At 39.5% G+C, this 18,893-nt stretch overlaps 2 protein-coding genes across 4 annotated transcripts; one reads left to right on the plus strand and one right to left on the minus strand.

Moving 5' to 3' along the window:
* The first annotated feature begins 6,396 nt into the window (after nucleotides 1–6,396).
* On the plus strand, nucleotides 6,397–7,587 carry LOC135680675 (zinc finger protein 8-like). Of its 2 annotated transcripts, none has more exons than XM_065194775.1 (2): nucleotides 6,397–6,740; nucleotides 6,805–7,587. In XM_065194775.1, exon 2 carries the CDS (start codon nucleotides 6,805–6,807, stop codon nucleotides 7,585–7,587), a length of 783 nt encoding a protein of 260 aa, XP_065050847.1. In that variant the 5' UTR covers nucleotides 6,397–6,740. The 2 variants fall into 2 exon arrangements, with proteins under 2 accessions (XP_065050847.1, XP_065050854.1); XM_065194782.1 differs by having other exon boundaries at nucleotides 6,397–6,632.
* Nucleotides 7,588–8,123: 536 nt separating this feature from the next.
* Nucleotides 8,124–18,683, minus strand: LOC103991019 (uncharacterized). Of its 2 annotated transcripts, XM_018829174.2 has the most exons (9): nucleotides 18,262–18,648; nucleotides 17,358–17,699; nucleotides 16,759–17,018; nucleotides 14,924–15,065; nucleotides 14,372–14,743; nucleotides 14,100–14,231; nucleotides 12,847–12,975; nucleotides 10,401–12,721; nucleotides 8,124–8,471 (listed from the first exon to the last, which is right to left on the minus strand). In XM_018829174.2, exons 1-8 carry the CDS (start codon nucleotides 18,382–18,384, stop codon nucleotides 10,418–10,420), a joined length of 3,804 nt encoding a protein of 1,267 aa, XP_018684719.2. In that variant the 5' UTR covers nucleotides 18,385–18,648; the 3' UTR covers nucleotides 8,124–8,471; nucleotides 10,401–10,417. The 2 variants fall into 2 exon arrangements, with proteins under 2 accessions (XP_018684719.2, XP_009408657.2); XM_009410382.3 differs by lacking the exon at nucleotides 8,124–8,471 and having other exon boundaries at nucleotides 10,234–12,721; nucleotides 14,924–15,041; nucleotides 18,262–18,683.
* Between the last annotated feature and the right edge of the window lie 210 nt (nucleotides 18,684–18,893).

Raw genomic sequence — 18,893 nt, forward strand, 5'->3', positions numbered from 1 at the left:
GCTTAATTGATTTAAACCAAACTTAATTCAATTATGACCTAACAAAATCAACCTCAAATTCATAAGAACTAATTTGGAATCACCATTGACTAGTCTAATTTAGATTTGATTAATTTTAATTAAGTTAAGTAGATTTAAACTAGTCAAGTTAGTTTGAAATCACCCTAAACTAGTTTGAACTGGTCAAACATATTGGATTTAGTCGGTTAAGAAGCTCAAACTAATAAAGGAAGAGAAAATTAAACTATGTCATATAGTGTTAGTCCAGATCGAACTAACCAATTTAAGTCTTGAATAGATCATATGCATTACATATACCTATCCCAAACAACAAATTGGGTTGAGATACGATAGGCTGAACAGAGGGGCGACAATGTATCTAACGCCACTCACATAACTAGACAGACCTAGTTTCATGGGCTAGGTCGAACCTCACTCATGAGTTGAGTCATGTCTAGCCACATGAGTTGAACGATACCTAACCATATGGGTTGGATTATGCTTTGTTACATGAGTTAGGCCGTACTTAACTACATGAGTTGCGTTATACTTGACCATATGGATTGGGTTGTACTTGGTCACATGGATTGAACCATATTTGACCACATGAGTTGAGTTATATATAGTCACATTGGTTGAACTATACTTGGCCACATCGGTTAAGTCATACTCGGTCATATAAGTTAGACCATACATATCCACATAAGTTGGGTCATGCGTAATCACATATGCTAGATTGTACCTGGCCACATGAGTTGGTCTGGCCAATCAACTTAACTCAAGTCAGACTCTCAATTTGCCCTCTATTATTAAAATAGATTTTAATATTTTTTAATTATTAAAAATAGCTTAAATATATAAATTAAATAATTTAAATTTATAATATTAAATTTAAAACTAATTAAATTATAAAAATCACACATAATTATTGAAACATAAATGAATTAGAACTATTATGTTAATCCAAAAATAAGAATTTTAATAATTAAATGAATCTTAAAATTTATTTAAGTTCAAGAAACCATTATAAATCAAATAATCATTCTAACCTCATAAATCAATTATCATTATTTATTAATCATAAAAAATTAAAAATAAAATATTATTATGTATCATAAAATTCTAACAATCGTAATATAAATGATTTCAAAATATGAATCAAAGATGATTAGAAAATAACAGAGGATCTATCTCTCCACGATCCTCCCATTGTAGGGAACAAAGAGAGGAGAAACTCCTTTATATAAGAGAAAATAAATTATTTTCGAAAAATAAATAATAATTTAATTTTTATTTTACTTTTACATACAAATATAATTATGATATTTTATTTCTTATGGTTCACACACAAAAATAAAATTTGAACTATTTACTTGATAGTTTATTTATGATAATTACTAATTTAAATAAAAAATTATTGTTTCTGACAATTAATTTATGTTAGAGAAAATTTATGGGTGATTACATTTTTCCTTTAATCCAACAGATCTCATTACAATTGTTTGAGACAATTATTACACTACAACAAGTGAATGGCCCCGAAGACGTATAGCTTGTATTGCTTGGAGTTTGCTACTGATTCCACGTTGCCTGTGGTACAAAGCCTGGCATTGCTGACCGCATGAAGTGGGCAAGCAAACAGCGATGGGCAGTAACGTTGCAGCTAGCACAGCTTCAATGAACCTTCCACTGTCATCACCTCGATGGCCCTGATGACCAAGTATGCTGTCAGGGATCATGATGGGGGGAGTGGCGTTGTTGGTCCAACAGAGAAGACTTGTGGTCCTTGGGACTTCATACAACTTGCCAAAGGCTACAGAAGATCGATGAAGGAGACCGCATCAATGCTGTAGTCATAAACAACAAGATACCCACACTAGTTAATTAGTTCCATGCACAGATCTCGTACCAAAATGAATAGAGATTGAGAGACGTGATTGATTCCTACTTATTTGTAGGGCTTGCAAAACCATGGAATGACTCGAGGTGTATCAATAACAGCTTTATACTCCATTAAATCCTCCTCCTTGAATGTTACTTTTGAGATTATTTGAAGAAAACTGGAAAGTCCAAGGACCAAGGATCTCTACTGTTATGGTTATCCTTCCTAGGGAGAGAGAGAGAGAGAGAGAGAGAGAGAGAGAGAGAGAGAGAGAGAGAGAGAGAGAGAGAGAGAGAAGAGGACTTGTACCAAAATGTATAAGCTAATTATTATGAGAAGTTGAGAGAGATTGGGAAGTGATTCCTACTTGTCTGTAGGACCTGCAAAGCAATGGAATAACTCAAGATGTGTATCGGTGATTAATAGCTACTCTATTTAAAGCTCCTTGAATATTACTTTGAGATGGATCACTTGCAAGAAACTGGAAGCTGTAAGGATTAAGGATCTCAGAAGAGCTTAGCTAGACTTAGTTTAGCAGCTGTAATTGGTTATCCTACAAAGAATAAGAACCTACTAGTTACTCGAAAGAACCTGGAGAGTATAAGGATCCCAGCAATACTAGTTGCAGAATCTTAGCTTACAACTAGTGCTGTTCTTGAGATCCTTCAAGGATGAAGATGAGATTCAAATGACTTGGCTTATTAAATGTGGAAGTTCAAACTAAGAAGCTAATTGTTTCATGCCATGTGAAATTATTGACCAGTTCAGTAAGATGAGTTTTCTTTCCTGAGAGGGGAGAAAAAGATCATTGCTCACTTCATATCTGAAATGAGACACTGAAAGCAAAAGAGAAGAGAAGAAAGAAAGGAAAAGAAAATAACAACACAAGGCAAAGGAAAAGAAAGAAAAAATAGCTTCTGAGACCAAAGTGTGGGCCTAAGTGACCTCTTTCAAGCTCAAATGAAGAGCAATGCTTTATCAACCCTATGAAACCAACCAATGGAACAAACACCTAACTTTATGCTTCGATGTTATTGTAAGAGTTAGGTTGTCCCTCCTGTGGCCATCCTCAGGATCAACATATCATGCTGTTTGTGGTCATCTCACAAAGAAGAAGGACCTACCAAAAGTTACATGGATACTAAGTTGAGATTGCTTTGAGAGAACCTGTGAAGGCCACCAGGAATAAGTTCCCACCAATGCTAGTTGCAGAAAATGAGATTCAAATGAGTTTGCTGATGGAATGTGGAAGCTCAAACTAAGGAGTTCCTCTTCTCATTCTCTGGTGAGATGACTCCAAGTCTCACATCTGAAATGATACACAGAATAAAAGGGAAGAAAGAGAAAGGAAGTGCTGCAACAATGTGGCCTTATGAGATATTCGACGAGCAAATAAGAAGCAATGCAGTCTCAACCCTATCATTACTTTCCCTGGCGAGACAAGTTTCAGGTGAAACCATAATCTCTGCGGCGACGATGGCCATCTTGTGCTTCCATGTCATTGATCGCATCAGGCTATCCTCTGCTGTGGCCATCCTGTGATAATGATTCGGTGCAACCTAAACATTCACAGACTGTGGCCTATGGAAGCATCACCTTGCTTCAGGTAACACCGAAGAAGATGACATGATCAATGGTCTTGAATTCGACCGATGAGCGAGCTTCAACAGTGGTGAAACGTAGGTATCAAGAAGAGATAAAAGACCTCATTTCCAGATGAGCGCAAAGAACACAAGTTGGATCCATGTAAACAGGGACTTGAACATGACTTTCACAAACAGCAATGAGTCTGCATTGAAGCGATCTGTTTCGGAAACTCCAATCTGGGATCTAATAAAAGCCACAATGGCATCAAACTATTTCCAACAAATGCAACTGCAGATAAATAGAAAGCTCTCAGGAACGTGAGAGAGAAAACTTTTCCTGGGATCACTTCTTTTAATGGCAGAGAGAGGGCCGAGGGGGGAAACAAGCATGGCCTACTGAGACCATGGACTTTGCTTTGCTTTCTTCATGATGTGGGGGCAAAACCTCAATGCTCACCATCGAATAACCTCAAGATCATATGGAGAAATGTTTGTCGATGGAGTCCTCTAAGAAAACAAGAGATGCTATTTTCTTACTGAGAAGTGGTGAATGATGCTGCAATGAGACTCTCCATCCACCACCACAGACTCATTCCAGATTCTACTCAAGACAATGCTATCTACTCAAGATAAATATATATATGTATGCATATATATAACTCAAAACATCATGAAAGAATGATACCTGTTTGATTGAAAGTTCGATATAGGTCAACATATGGATGCATCAGACAGTCAACAAATGTAGATTTCTTCTCTGTAGAAGTTCAAACTTGTTGTATGCTTTTTCATGCTGTGGACTAGCAGATGAAGGATCTGAAGTGCAATCAAATGTCAATAAATGGGCATAAAGATTTGGAATCTACCATTCTGTGTGTTTGTGGTGGCTTTCGAAGTCTAATCACAACTCACTTCATGGTAGCCAAGCAGGAATTCCCAAAGATACATGAAAGGAAATCTTCCATGATGGCAGCAGTCCAATCCATCTAATCTAATCCAGAGATAAAGAGGATGTGCCCCAATCATTTTGAAGCTCCGGTGTGGCTCCACATCCCACTTGGGCATTCACAGTACATGCAAAGAGAAACCCCCACAACTCCCATCTCTCCCCTCTTCTCTTTTGGCCTCACTCGGAGGACATCACTAGTGACTTCAGCTTGGAGATGCCCTCTCTGGTGGTCCTAAATTTGGATCTCTCTTCCGACAGCACTATCAGTTATCAGTACCTTGAGAACACCACTAAAGTGTGCAGGAGCAGCACAGGCTCATCATCCATATTGACATTGATGTGGGTGTCAAAACATGTAGAAAGCTGTTCTCAAAACTCTGATGTGCTTGAACTCTACAGTAGACATTACTTTGTACTCCTTCCCCATCTTCTCTCTTTCTAGATGGTGTCTCGGTAGCGAACACATTGTTGTGCCTGATACAACCAAGATGAAAGCAAAGCATTGTTATGAAGCTAATTTGACTTGTAGGACTCATAATAACAAATAATCGATTGGACTTTGGCATCAAAGCATGAACTGTAACTGCTGCTTGAAAAAGATTGCAGAGTAAGACCTCAATGATATACTTTCTGACTGCATCAAACTGGTTCACATGCACTTAGTGAGCATAGAATGTACTGATCCATGAATCGTGGCTTTTATCAAGTCCTGATCTGCCAATCTGGCCGGAAGGACACAACCAGCAGGACTTTACTTCACTGAAGGAGCCAATGAACGGAGAAGGGTAGCAGAAACAAGGCCAAAATCTTGTTTACATGATCAAAAATTCTGATGGTGTTGTTGATAGGGTGCAAGCAATTTTGTGAAGGCCATGTGGTACCGGGAACTTAATTGTGGTGGGACACATGAAAAGACAGAAGTAACTTTGATTAGGTGGCCACCTAAATGGAGCAAATGTGGATGCAGTGGGATGATGTTAGGGTTTCCAAGCTGGTAGACGACGGTGGAAGAGAGCAGAGATAAAGACAGGGATTGTACAGTTTTGTGAAGGAACAACTGCAGGATGGCTCAGGCATGCATGACTAAAGCAGAAACTTCTGCGCAAGTAGGGCAGGGTGGAGAGATATAGATGGATCTAGAGAGAGATTTAGTTATGCACAGAAGTTTAAGAGTGGTAGAACCTTTAGCTTTTGGATTGTAGGGTTTGTTGTTTTGTGTGTCAGGACCCCATGACTTGGTCATCAACTTACTATTTCAGCTGGAACCTATGCAGAACAACAGATACCTGAATACCCAAAAGCTCAAAGCTGCTATTTATGTGCATCCTAGAAAAAGGAGTGAACAAACTCACTGAAAGATACTTAACATCGAACTTGCCAGAAAGGACTCACCATGTGGCATGTAAGGACAGCCTTTGCATACACACAACTCTGCAGTGAGGAACAAATGTTAGGGTTCTATTTTTACCCTTACCACTCTCCGTATGGAGCATGAAACACTGCACCTCACATGGAAGGACGGAGAGGTTTTGAACCTCATCAAAATCTCGATAAGCTTTGTTGGAAGATGATCGATCTAATTTGGAAGAAAAAAGGACCTTGGGTTTGGTTCATTGGAAAGAATAGGATCTTCATGCCTGACATGGGAAGTATTTATGCTTTCCAGAGAATGAAATGGGTTGGGGATGGGTCATTAAACGTAGGAGAAAGTTGCAGGAGGGGAGATAGGTAGTATATGGCAGTCATTAAAAGAATCTTCACCTAGCAAAGTAAATCACCCAACAGCTTCAGGACCACCTCCACTTAATGTACTGGCTGATACAAAGAAGCCAACAGGTTTAAAGAAACTGCAGGGCAAACAATATCATGGAGTGTCACACTCAGAGAGAGTCCCACCCCCAGAGCTTGTCACGTACACATCTTCCATCTTGACTGATGGTTACACATGCATGGAAGCCACAGCGAGAGAAAGAGAGAGAGAGAGAGAGAGAGAGAGTGCCGTGATGTTGTTGTTACAGCACTGCTTGGTTGTTCTTTGAGAAGCCAAAAGCCTTGTTCATAAGAGAGCCATTCTGTCATTTAACCTGTTGAAGAAGAAGAAGAAGAAGAAGAAGAAGAGGAAGAAACGATCTCAGCTCTTGCTCTGCATCTCACGCTAATGGGAAGGAAGAACGAGATCAACCTCCTATCCTGAGAAAAGAGAGAGAGGCCTGCAGTAACTCTTCTTCCTACTTCCTTTCTGCTTCTCTCCATTTCTCTCACTTCGATCCTCATATCTAGGACGGCAAGATCTCTCTGCATCGCTCTCCTTCGTCCCCAACTGGTACTCTCTCCCAAGATCTTGTGTTCTCCAAAGCTACTAAGCTTACTACACACTTCCGACGCAGATGGGTGGGCGCGAGACCCGCGACTTCATGAGTGTGGACGCCTTCTCCCAGCTCCCGTTCTTAAGGCCCGCCCACGACAAGCCCTCCTCCAACGCCTCAGGCATCCGCCTCTTTGGCGTCGAAGTACCCCGCGAGCCTCACGAAGACCCCCGCGAGCCTCACGACGCCGAGGAATCCTCCAAGGACCTCACCGCCAACACCAACACCGGCGACGGCGGGGGCGGTGGGAGTGAGAGCGGGCGCCGGTTCGAGTGCCACTACTGCTGCCGCCACTTCCCCACGTCGCAAGCCCTTGGCGGGCACCAGAACGCCCACAAGCGCGAGCGCCACCACGCGAAGCAAGCTCAGCTGCACCCGGCCATGGTGACATCGCTCCACCACCAGCCATCCGCTCTCGACGGCCATGGCGTCTATGGATTCAACTACCACCACCAACACCTACACCACTGCCGTCTTGGATTTGATCCCGCTGCCCCTCCCCACTACTCTCCATGGCGCACCGGTGCCAGCGTCGGCGCTCGTTTCTTTATGGGGCCTGGTGCGGCGGCGGCGCCGATCACCGGGAGCCCATTGATACGGAGAGTTCCGGCGGGCATGCATGGCGGCGGACGCACGGGTTTGATTCCTAGGAGTGATGGGGTGATGCCATTGCCGCTGATACGGGAAGATGTAGCGGGCGTTGGTTGGAGTGGTATTGCTGCTATTTCTTCTTCGTCTTCAAGTAGTCAATTTGCTTATGAGTCGATGCAAACGGAGACCGTGAGTTTGGATTTGCACCTGTAATATGAAATCATATATATATATATATATTCTTTGCTTCCATCGTTCTTTCTATTTATTTATTTTTACATAATTAACTTAATAAACAAGAAAACAATTAAAAAAAAACTCTACAGCCATACCACATGCGAAGTTTAATTATATTAAAATATTATCGATCACTAATACTGGAATTTAATGCATCCAAATATGAAAGTTACTGTTATTTCTAAACCATCATGGGTGATGAGAGAACTTTTCCTTTCTTTTTGTTTGAGGAAATAGACATGATAAGGGACATTGATGTTAGTGCTAAAAGTTTAAGATCAGTAGCAGGAAGGACGGAGATTTATTTTATGCAATGGAGCTAATTTCATGACAACAATCATTTTGGAGTACTGACAAAAAGAAAAAAGAAAAGAAAAAAAAGAAGATTGATTCCCGTCAGGTGATGCTACTGCATATGTTTAAGACCTGTGTTCTACTGTTCCATGTCATGCACATAATAATTTTCCCAGCCAATAATCCTATTTTTCTTCTAATTAGCTTTACACAGAAGCTAAGAAATCATTTCAGTGGGTGGGCACACCGAGTAGTACAATTGTCTACAAATTATCATCAAGCCCCAGTACCAATATCATTATTGCTGTCATCACACACTGGGACAAGATTCACACTTTTTATAAAAGGGATCTCACTGGGGCACTGATGAATTATAAGAAATCCAAGAACATGTATCTATCTTTCTTCACATGGATTAGTCTAATATAATTGGGACAAAATTTCATGAGTTACATTCCTCTAAGCTTCTGGTTTTTAGCTAGACCAGGAACAATAAATGGCACAAGCATGCAGCCTTGCAGGATTTGGACTTACATTCTCATGTGGTAGATAATGTTGTTTCCAACCTGCAATAAATGAAAAGTCAGGTTAATCCAACAGTCCTACCAAACATCAAGTTGCCTATCGGAAGCCACAGCTATCTATTAATGTCCTCAGAAACAGATGCTTAATAGTGAATAACACAGCAAGGTGTTGAAGAAAGGAACGTCCTCTTGTAAAACCAGAAGAGATGAAGACCACTGCCAACTCATTTCTCCATGGCCCCATATCCACTTTGAAGGACAAAAATTATTGCAGTCCAGTTCCAAAGCTTGACAAAGAAATCAAATATTGGAATCATGCATGCCAGGCCAAACAAACAAGAACAGTCATGGGTTGCATTCAGATCATGCAATAAAAGTTCAAGAATTTTGCAAGAACTGTAATTTATTCTCCTTACTACAGATTAAAAAGATGAAATATCAGGTCCAGTTCACTTTGTTGTACCAGCTGTATGGTTTGCATCAAAAAAGATCGACATCAACTGAAATCATGACATATGTAGCAAGTAAAATAATAATTGTGTCAATGTAGGTCCAAAATGTTATCAGACAAGAACATCAAAAGGTGTTCAAATAAATAGTTTCTCAGCACGATTCCCATTTATGAACTATAGCTAGCCTTTCACTACAACAGTTGTTATCACCAACGTTTGACACGCCAACTAGCCTCTACCATCCTCATCATGACTACATTTAGGATTTGAACCTGCTCACAGACCAAAACAAACTGATCAAACTCTGAATCAGGTGTACAACACCTATTAAATCCTCCAATCTGCTAGACCAAACTAGCAATGATCTTGCTTGAACAATTCAAGTGGCTATTTGGAAGTCATATGGTAGAATCTCAAGAGAAAACTCAGGATCTAGCAAAGGCAACTCATTCTTCGAATGTTGAGGTGGGGAAATAAACCAACCACAAAGTTGACGCGTACCAACGATGGAGAATATCCATTCAACAAACTCTGTTACAGTTCGACCAGCTCATCTGTCACATCACCATCAAATCAAAATGGGCAATATTTTCCCCAACGATCAATATGAAAAATTTTCCCTAACAATATTTTTCCTAACTTGAGCATGGGAGAAGAATTCTACAGGGCAAATTCTTGGGTGCTCTATGTTTCTGCAAGTCAAAACTTCCTAGTCTGATACTTCTATCTATTGCTTGTTGCACTCTGTTCTCCAAGGCATTCTAGATGATCAGTCGAAAAGTTATCAAGAATTAGAATTAAGATAGGCCTGACCAAGTCAGATCATGATAACACTTGCAGCAAGAAACCTACACCTTACCCACTAAAGAAGAAACTTAAATGACAACATGCTGGGAAAAGACTCCAGTGTAAAGTTATCTAAAACAAAATAAAGATCCTCAAGAGTGCTCCGAAACCAATGGTCAGGTAAATTGCGTAAAGAAACTGTATGTTCATAAGGCATGTTGTAGAGTTCTGTGAATAGAAAGGATTGATAAATCGAAACTAGTATCTGAGGAGCAATTCAAATCAAAGAGAAGAACAAAGTTGAATAGATATTGTGCTGACTTGGTATTTTACATCTTCCAGATACTTGTTAAACGATAATATGAGTGTCTTTTATTTTTTGCTAAAATTCGGCCAGTTCATGATGAAGATGTTAAGATCTTCATGAGCTCCTGTAGAAACAACAACATTGGCTTTCCAAAACAAGTCTTTTGAAGAAAATATATTCCAAGTGCTAGGAATGTCAATACTATAGTAAGCAACCAAATTTTCATAAACACTGATAGAGGTTTGGAGGAAAAAAGATATACCACAATCACTCGATTTTCATTTTTACAATCCGAAACAAGAAGCACAAATTGGACACACCAACCAAAGAATATATGCTAAAATTTTTGGCAAAGATTATTTATATCAACCACAATTGCTCACACTTTCACAGCTGGAGCAGGAAAGTCTAACGAATGCAGCATACCTGCTGGATGAACTGCATTAAAAGAAAGAAAATCTTGCATCATTTTTAGAAGAAAATAAGCAGTACTCTTCAACCTTTATTTCCTCTTTCGAGCAAACCTGACCCTGAGCTGTACTTAAGTTGGAAATAAATCCTTCCATACCTCCATCTTTCAAAGATGGTAGTTTACCATTAAATCCAGCAGTAGTTCCAGCCATTGGACCACCAAAGTGAAATAAAGAGAAGGATGGACTCTCATTATGTGATTTAACACAATGTTCAGCATTGTTATTTTGCCCTGCAGATGGTTTTGATGGGAGCTGTCTATCTGAAAATGACCTTCCAGGAAAACACTGACTACCTATTGGTTCAACTGAAGTGTGTAACTGCTGAAACCTACAGGAGTTGGAAAGCTTGTTTTGGAATTTTGAGTTTTCAACATTCATTCTGTCAGTTGTCTGGTACAAGAATTGCTTGCTTCGGTCAAAAACAGGAACAGTCAATGGTTGTACATTATTGCAATGCATGCTGAAATCTGATGGTCTATTTGCCGGCAGACCATAGCTAAGATGACTTTGGAGCAAACAGTGATTTGCCTGAGGAAGTGGCACGAATCCATTACAAGGAGGAGCTGACCACAAACCTACATTTCTGGTATGGTAGCTCACAGTTGGTGAGGGAATAAATGGAACATGTATACTATGGTTTGGCACTGGAAGCATATGATTCAGTGGAGGAGCCACAACAAAACCAAATCGTCCATTATTTGAGTCTTGGCCAGAACTTGAGTTCTCTCCTGAAAAATCACATTCTACATGGTTCTCAGCTGGAAATCCAGCAGAACTATTTGCCAAAGAACCATCTCCATTTGTCATAATCTTGTCATCTGGAGATTCATCTAGATATCTATGGAAGGAATCACTATTATATATTGATGCATCTCCGCCACAAGATTGTTGGCAAGCATCTTCTGAATCTGAAGTCAAGGATGATTCTGCATTTTGAGGACTTGAAGAGCTGGTGCTGCCATCCCCCTCACTAGGACAAGAGAAGCAATTATCCGAACTAGAAGAGCTCCTTACTGGCTCAGAACAACTGATTTTAATGGGGCTCTGTTTTTCTTCTATATTATTGTTTGAATGATATTCTGTCCTTTTTACAAGGCCAAATCCATTCTGAAAAGCAGTGTTAATATTAGAACCAAACTTGTCTGAATTATCATGATCTTCATGATACTGACAACTAATCGAAGTGTCAACTTTGCCTGAACACTCGGATGAGCACATATTATCAAATGACTCAAATCCAATAGGTTGATGATGTCCATTTTCACCTTTGTCAAAACCAATCTCCTTCAAGGGTTCAACCCCACTAACAGTTCTCAAGGTGTTCTTAGAATCAGGATTGCCTGTAGAGCACTTTTTCCGTGCAGCCAGTGGCTCCCAAATCTGCTTTGTATGGAGAATCTCTTTGCTTGCAGTATCACCAACATGCTTTGTTTTCATACTGCCAAGATTATCTGGCAAGTAACAGCCATTACCGTATTTGGCATTCCGATAGGAACACCTAGGCAAATCCATCGCACGTTCTGTTTTACTGACAGTCTTGATCTCCCTACCCAATCTAATCATAGAAATGTGATACCCATCCTTTTCACTGTAATCATCTTGTTGACATCTACAAGACTGAAGGTCAAATTTATCTCGAACTCTAGAATGTGAACAGTGAAATTTGAGATTGCATTTTCGATGATTATTCTTCACAAACCTTTCTCTTGGTGGCCTGCGCAAGCCATTTATGCCCCTAGAAGAACATACAATGGTATCAGCCTCCTCTTGTTGATTGATACACTCATCACTAATATAACATCGACGTCTATCATACCAGTTGGATGCCTGATCAAAAAGATAATCTTTCCTAGGTCTCAATTTCCGGTTCAATGATTTTGAACACTCGGATGCATTCCTGTTATAAAATTTTTCATCAACATCGGTTTGCTGTGGTAGAGCATCAGTCATGTAAATACGTCCACATGAGGATAGTTCATCAGCAATATCAGGAGAAACAGGGCATTCAAGCAGAGAAATATCTCTTGGTTCACTAACAAAATCTCCAGAATCAGGAATGTTAATTGATTCACCATGAGTACTTGAGGATGATCCATTTGTAGTTGCAGGAAAAACATCACAAAGTGACTTTGATTCAATAAGCTTCCTTTCCTTCCCTTTCTCTTTTAGCCTCTCTTTTCTTCTAAGCTTCTTTTCCCGTTCTTTTGTCCTCCTCCTCTCCTTACGCTCTTCTTCTTTGTTTTTCTCTTTTTCCTCTTCCTCAAGAAGTCTAGTCTGAAAGATTATTAGATGAAATTAAAATGTAAAACAATGGCCACTTCACATAACCTTCCTGCCATTTTAAAATGGAAAATTTTGGTTTTAAATTTTAATTGAATAGCCCAGCAACAACAGCATACCTGCTTTTCTAATGTAATAATTTCTTTACAAGCAACATGAAGCCGTTCTTCCAGCAATTTTAGCGCAAGACAAACAAATATACAGTGTGCATTTTGCCGTGCGGTACCTTCTCTGAAAGCCTTTTCCACCTGGGAGAACATAACCTGTTAGTTACAAAGTGATGCTTGGTCTTTTCATTGTATGCATATGAGAGAATTGGTACAATACATGATTCATGTTTTCCCTCTTTCTCCTTTCCAAGAATATACTTTTACTGGTGCTATCAAATAGAGCAGGGTCATAGCCACCTAGGATTCCAATTCATATCTGATATGATGAGCTATTGGATCCAGAAATATTATCAGGTTCACATTGGATTATCAGGTCCAATGAAGATTTATATTCAAGCTATAACTAAGAAACATAAAGATAAAAGGCCTTTACTGTAATACAGCCTAATATAAACACAAGGGACTTGTGATACTACAAAGTTATATAACTCGTTCCACCAGATGGCTCTTGACAATCATTGATCAACAACGTGACAGATGCAAGAACCACATTGTCTGAAGTAATAAAGATAAACACACACTGTACCTGCTGCCATGAATAACATTATCACTGCATTTTTTTTTTTTTATTCATAGACGCAAGAAACAACTTCTCTTTGACCACTCTTCTCTTTATTTATCATATCCTTGATTTTTTTTCATATTTTGCAACCCTATGTTTGAAGTTGTTCCTGGAGTACCAAACTATTTTTATCCATGCATGCAGAAGTGACAGCAATAAATGAAGAGTATGTTGGTGTAAAATAAATGATATGTACAGAATGCTTTCTAGGTTGTGATAGTTCAAGTTTCAATCAGCACAAGGAATATTGCACCAACCTGTGTTGTCTAATACTTACTGGCACCAATTAATTTGCGTTATAGCTAGAATTTCTGACCAATTCAGGCAAGCAAGTGTGTTGATGTATCTTGCCAAGATGCATTATACCAGTCAAAATCCCCCGTGTCATCATTATTCAAAATTTGAGATGACGTGATGGTAACCTGAGTCCCAAATGTAGTTTTCATTACTATGTTACCTTGCTGGTGGTTTGCTAACCCTAGTCAGAACAGCATCCTAGAAATATAATTAATTGAAATTGCTGCATGCCAAATAAATTTATCATGGTAATTAAATAAAGGTTTCAGAAGTATATGACTAATGGAAGAACAAAACAACTATGGGCAGAACATGATGGTATGGCATCAAAATTAAGACATACCTGTTCTTTGAAAATTACAGTTGCAGCATCTAGAAGAAACTCCCTAGCAAGTTCAGGACTCTTAGCATGCTTCTGTGACCGGGAACCACCGCCATCAAGTTCATCTCCATCTTTATCCATTACATCATCATCCTTTGTTGCAGATAATCAATAAGCCAGACAAAATAGAATGTAAGAAAACTAAAAGAAATTTGGTGAATACAAATAGTATCATCACTAACAAATATCTTACTTATAAGCATTAACAAAAATCACATTCCCATGGCAAATACCTCTTCTTCCTCAGCTTCCTCAGCATGTTCAAAAAACCTTCTAATACTTTCCCCCACTGTTATTGTCACAAAACCATCACCTACTATAAGCCTGCGATGGACACAATGTTGTCCCTTGAGTGCATGAGCTTTTACACAGAGTTCAGTGCAACGACCATCGAGTTTCCAAGCTCTTAATGTAATAAAGCATGCACCTAAACCACCCAGATCAAGTCCAGTCACTTGGACCCTTCCGTTCATGCCTACATCTTCAAAGTCCAATATATCTGTTTGTCCTTCACCAGTTCCAATTGCCCATTCAAAATGGTGATAAGTTCCAACTGTATCAGTAAAAGACTGGTGCCAGTCAGCTTGAACAGTATCCTCTGATACCTGAACATGTAAATATGTCAAAGTCATTTGGTACCTTGATTAGCAAAGGACATTCAAAGTTTTGATAATGAATTTTGTAACAGATCGCATTTGAGAAGAGAGATTTAACATTAAGATGACAATTTGGACAAGCAAAATAAAGATAACATTATCATCACTGATATTTCTGGCGAAGCAAACCTCATATTGGAAAGCTGAATCTGCAACACAAAACCACTTAGTGCAGCGAGGTTGCTTCCGCATGCGCTTCAATTCTTTCAACTCCTTGAATTCACGAACGACATTTCTTCTGCAATCTCTGCAAAACCTCTTGCTGTCAAACCTGTGGCATTGAAATTGAATTTACAACAGTAGTAAGCAAGCAAATGTTCAGAGAAGTGGTTGACTTATGCAGGAGGTCAAGGCTCTGCATAGTGCATGTATGTTCACATTTAAATATTGTAAATATTACTAAAGGAATATTAACAAGTATCAAATAAGAAACCATGAAATTCAGTACAAACAAACAGTAATATTAACCAACTATAGGATGAGATTCATTAAAGACCTATTTGAAGGATGAATAAAACCAAATGGGCAAATGTGTAAGAGGTAAATGCTATAAGGACCTATGTACAATGCCAAAAATAACAACAATAGTTAAGTAAAAAATAATCGTATTATGAGGAACAAAAAGAAAAAAAGAAGCCGCATATTCTGCCTATGAATGCATGGAATTTGTAATGTATTCATATGAAGATGATTGGAGCCATAAAGTTGTAAATACACCGGTTCATAGCTTCCTCCTTTAATCGTCATATCCATTCAATTCATCTCTCTTCTTAGACTTTTTCAAGCTTCTTTTCTTTTGAAAAGTAACCACCTATTGCAAATAAGTTTCTGTGGCACATTGATTGGTATGTAACAGTTGGACCAGTAAATAACAACCAATACATACTTACCGGTGGATATCAACTGGTCAAACCAAGAACATGAGTCAGTATGTATTGCTGATAGCTGTAGATACCAGTCTATACAACCAGAAAATACAAGTTGTGCATACCGGACTAGACCAATAAATGTCACTTGATAGGTACCAGTCCAATAGGTTTTTAAAACCTTGGTTAAAACAATAAACTACAAGTTAACTGTGAGACCACTTCGAACAAAGCTGGCATGTTTATAACCTAGAGTGGTATAGAATGCCTGTGATGGGCACCAAGCCAGAGCAATTCTAGACTACAGAATCAACAATATTATGGGATTTAGAAAGTTGAAGATGATATGATGTACTTAGTTTAATCATCTTCACAAAATTTTCCAATACATCCTCCTTCCTTTATGTAATAAAGGCTAAGGTTAATAACTTCAATCATGGTATTACCATGCTAAAGTTCAAATACAAATTACCATCAAACTTCAAGAAGCCATTGAACTAGTTGAGCAACTACATCAATAGCAGTTAGAATACCCTTTTTTTTTCTCGGCTAAAATTCTGTTAAATATTTACCCTATAATCATTCACTCTCTTTGTCAACATGACTTTTTCCCGATGTCCGTCCTATTTCACTTTCAATCTTCTGCAATCAAACACAACTTCAATTGTTTTATTGTTCAGTTACCAGCTATTTGCATCTAACATCACTCTCAATCTAATAACTAACAATTTTGGGGATAGAAGCTATCTGCTCTATTTATCTTTAAAAATTACCTTGGAGCCTATACAGACATACCAATACGATAAGCTTGATCTTTAAAGTTTTGTAGTTCAGTCTAGCAACAACCTCTTCTTTCCTCTTTTGGTTCAAATGATCATTATCCTTGCCAAAAACAACTGTCTGAGATTCTATGGTAGGACAGCATTCTTTTAGTTAAATACTTTATAGACCATATATGCATATAGAATGCTTATAGTAACTTAGTACCAACCACTACCTTTTTTTTCAGTTGATAGTAACTTATTAAGAATCATTATCCCCTATGAAAAAGATGTTCCCACAAAAGAAAACAAAATTAAGAGGAAAAATAATTCCCACCTGTACATAAGCCTCTCAATGAAATCTTCTTCCTTCATACGCAGGAGGGATGATCTAGTTTCCTCGCCCAGGGCAGACCAAAAATCCACAAGTGTATCACACGAAAGCCTTGCAGTATGCAAAGCACAGGTTTCTCGGGTTCCATGCCCTCTACCATAATTAGCCATCCCTTGGCTAATCCAACCCCTGCCTTCACCACCGCACGCGTCAGGGTAAAGCAATTCACGCTCATGTTCCCTAGCTCGAGCACTATCAAACACCTACACAACAACCAAAAATGGAAGAGTGATGCATTTCAACAATGTGATAATCAGAAAAGAAACATGGTAATGCAATAAGATGGATTATTAGTCTGCCACTTTGAAACTAATAATTTTCTTGGTAAGGTTAAGATCAACAAAGGAAATTTACCTACACCAAAAGACTATATGTAGAAAGGCAAGAAATAGAAAGATCAGATGTAGAAAAGAGAGAACCATACAAATTAAGGATACCTAAAAAGTTGGCAGATCAGAATAAGCAAAAATATTGCATTAAGCTATAAAATTACATGTTTTAAAACACTAAAAAGAAGGATCACAATAGCACGTATTACTTACATTCTGGAGTGTCTTCAGTGACCTTGCACATATGAAGCAGTCGAGAACTGTCAGAACACCATTCTTAGTCGCTGTCAGGCCTCCCCAAGGATGCAATGATGGATCCTGCACCTCATGATCATTTCTGTACTGAGATTGGCAAGTTCCTTCACTACCAAAATATCGAAAACTGGCACCTTCCTGCTGCAATGACTTTCCATAGGTGATAATCTGTGAGAAGCCTTCCAGAAGCAATCCGTTGCACCTGGAACAGTAGAGGTTCCTTCTAGCTTGTTCAAACAGTGTCTGTTTATCTAGTCTCAGGAGCTCCTTTCGTGTGTGAAGGGGTAGCTCGCTCCAGAACTAATTCATTTGCATTGATAATAAGATTAATGCTTGGCATACCAAACCATGTAAATTAATAAATGAATAAAAACAAATTCATCAAGAACAGAAAAGGCCTCATTGTTTATTAGTTGGCAAAACAACATAGAAGTCCCAAGTGAGACTTCTTTTATTTTCTTTGTTCATCGTTCACTTATATCTAAAAATGCAAGCCGGCCTGTTCAGCAATTAATATTTGTCAAACACGAGCATAACAGATTGTTGGACCTAAATTCGTACTGCCCAATATAAGCATACAGTGAACATATTAAGATATGCTGATAACCTCCTGTTTCGGCCCTGGTTTTTGTGTCATCTTATCGAAACCAAAACGTAACTTGCTCCATATAAATTCCCGAACCATTCTACCCTCTCATCCAAACAAATGAAGATTTATCTCATGTAAAACCCCCAAAAATCAATCCACAACTCAGAAAAGGAAAGCAAAAAAAATAAAAAAACCAGATCCAAATCAAGAACTATGCTCAAACAGACGTGAAGACAAATCGAGACACCAAAACCGATCGATCCGAGCAATTACCTTCTGTAGCCGATCGAAGGTGATGCTATCGCGGTGCTTGGACCAGATGCCATCGGGCGACGCCGATCGGGCGGGCGCCGGGGCACTGCCGAGTTGCGCGCTCCTCGTCAACAGACCAGGCATCTTGTCTCGTTCCTCCCCTCAACAGCAAAGCCTCGCGGATCCGCCTCTCCTCAAGCTGTCCATCCCACCCACCAGGGAATCCGAGTTAGACCGGACGCGAAAAGGCGGTCGTCGTCGGCAGCAGTGGCAGCGGAGCGGGATCTGAGGGCCGTCGGATGGGGATCGCAGGGATCGGCCGCGGAGGCGATCGGAACCGAGGAGGGAACGCGTGGAGGGGGTTACGATGGGCGAGAGGGACGGTGAGAGGGGGGGGGTTTTCTCGATGTGATTTGATCGCTTTTTTAGTCGCTGGGTTAAAAAGGCGAAGGTTAAGTCCTCCGTTAACCGTTCCCGGTTATATTTCTCTTATGGCGGTGACATTTCGCTTCTTTGAAGGGGCGTTTCCGCAAGAGAAGACATCGGAGCGCACGAATATTAATCCCCTCCGTGGCGGCCGTAACAAGCGTCCGCGCGCAATGGTGCGAGTTCCACGTGGGGACCCACCGGAATCGAGGTGGCCCACGTTAGTC

This window comes from Musa acuminata, chromosome BXJ1-1 (assembly GCF_036884655.1).
Source record: "Musa acuminata AAA Group cultivar baxijiao chromosome BXJ1-1, Cavendish_Baxijiao_AAA, whole genome shotgun sequence".
NCBI classification, from domain to species: domain Eukaryota; kingdom Viridiplantae; phylum Streptophyta; class Magnoliopsida; order Zingiberales; family Musaceae; genus Musa; species Musa acuminata.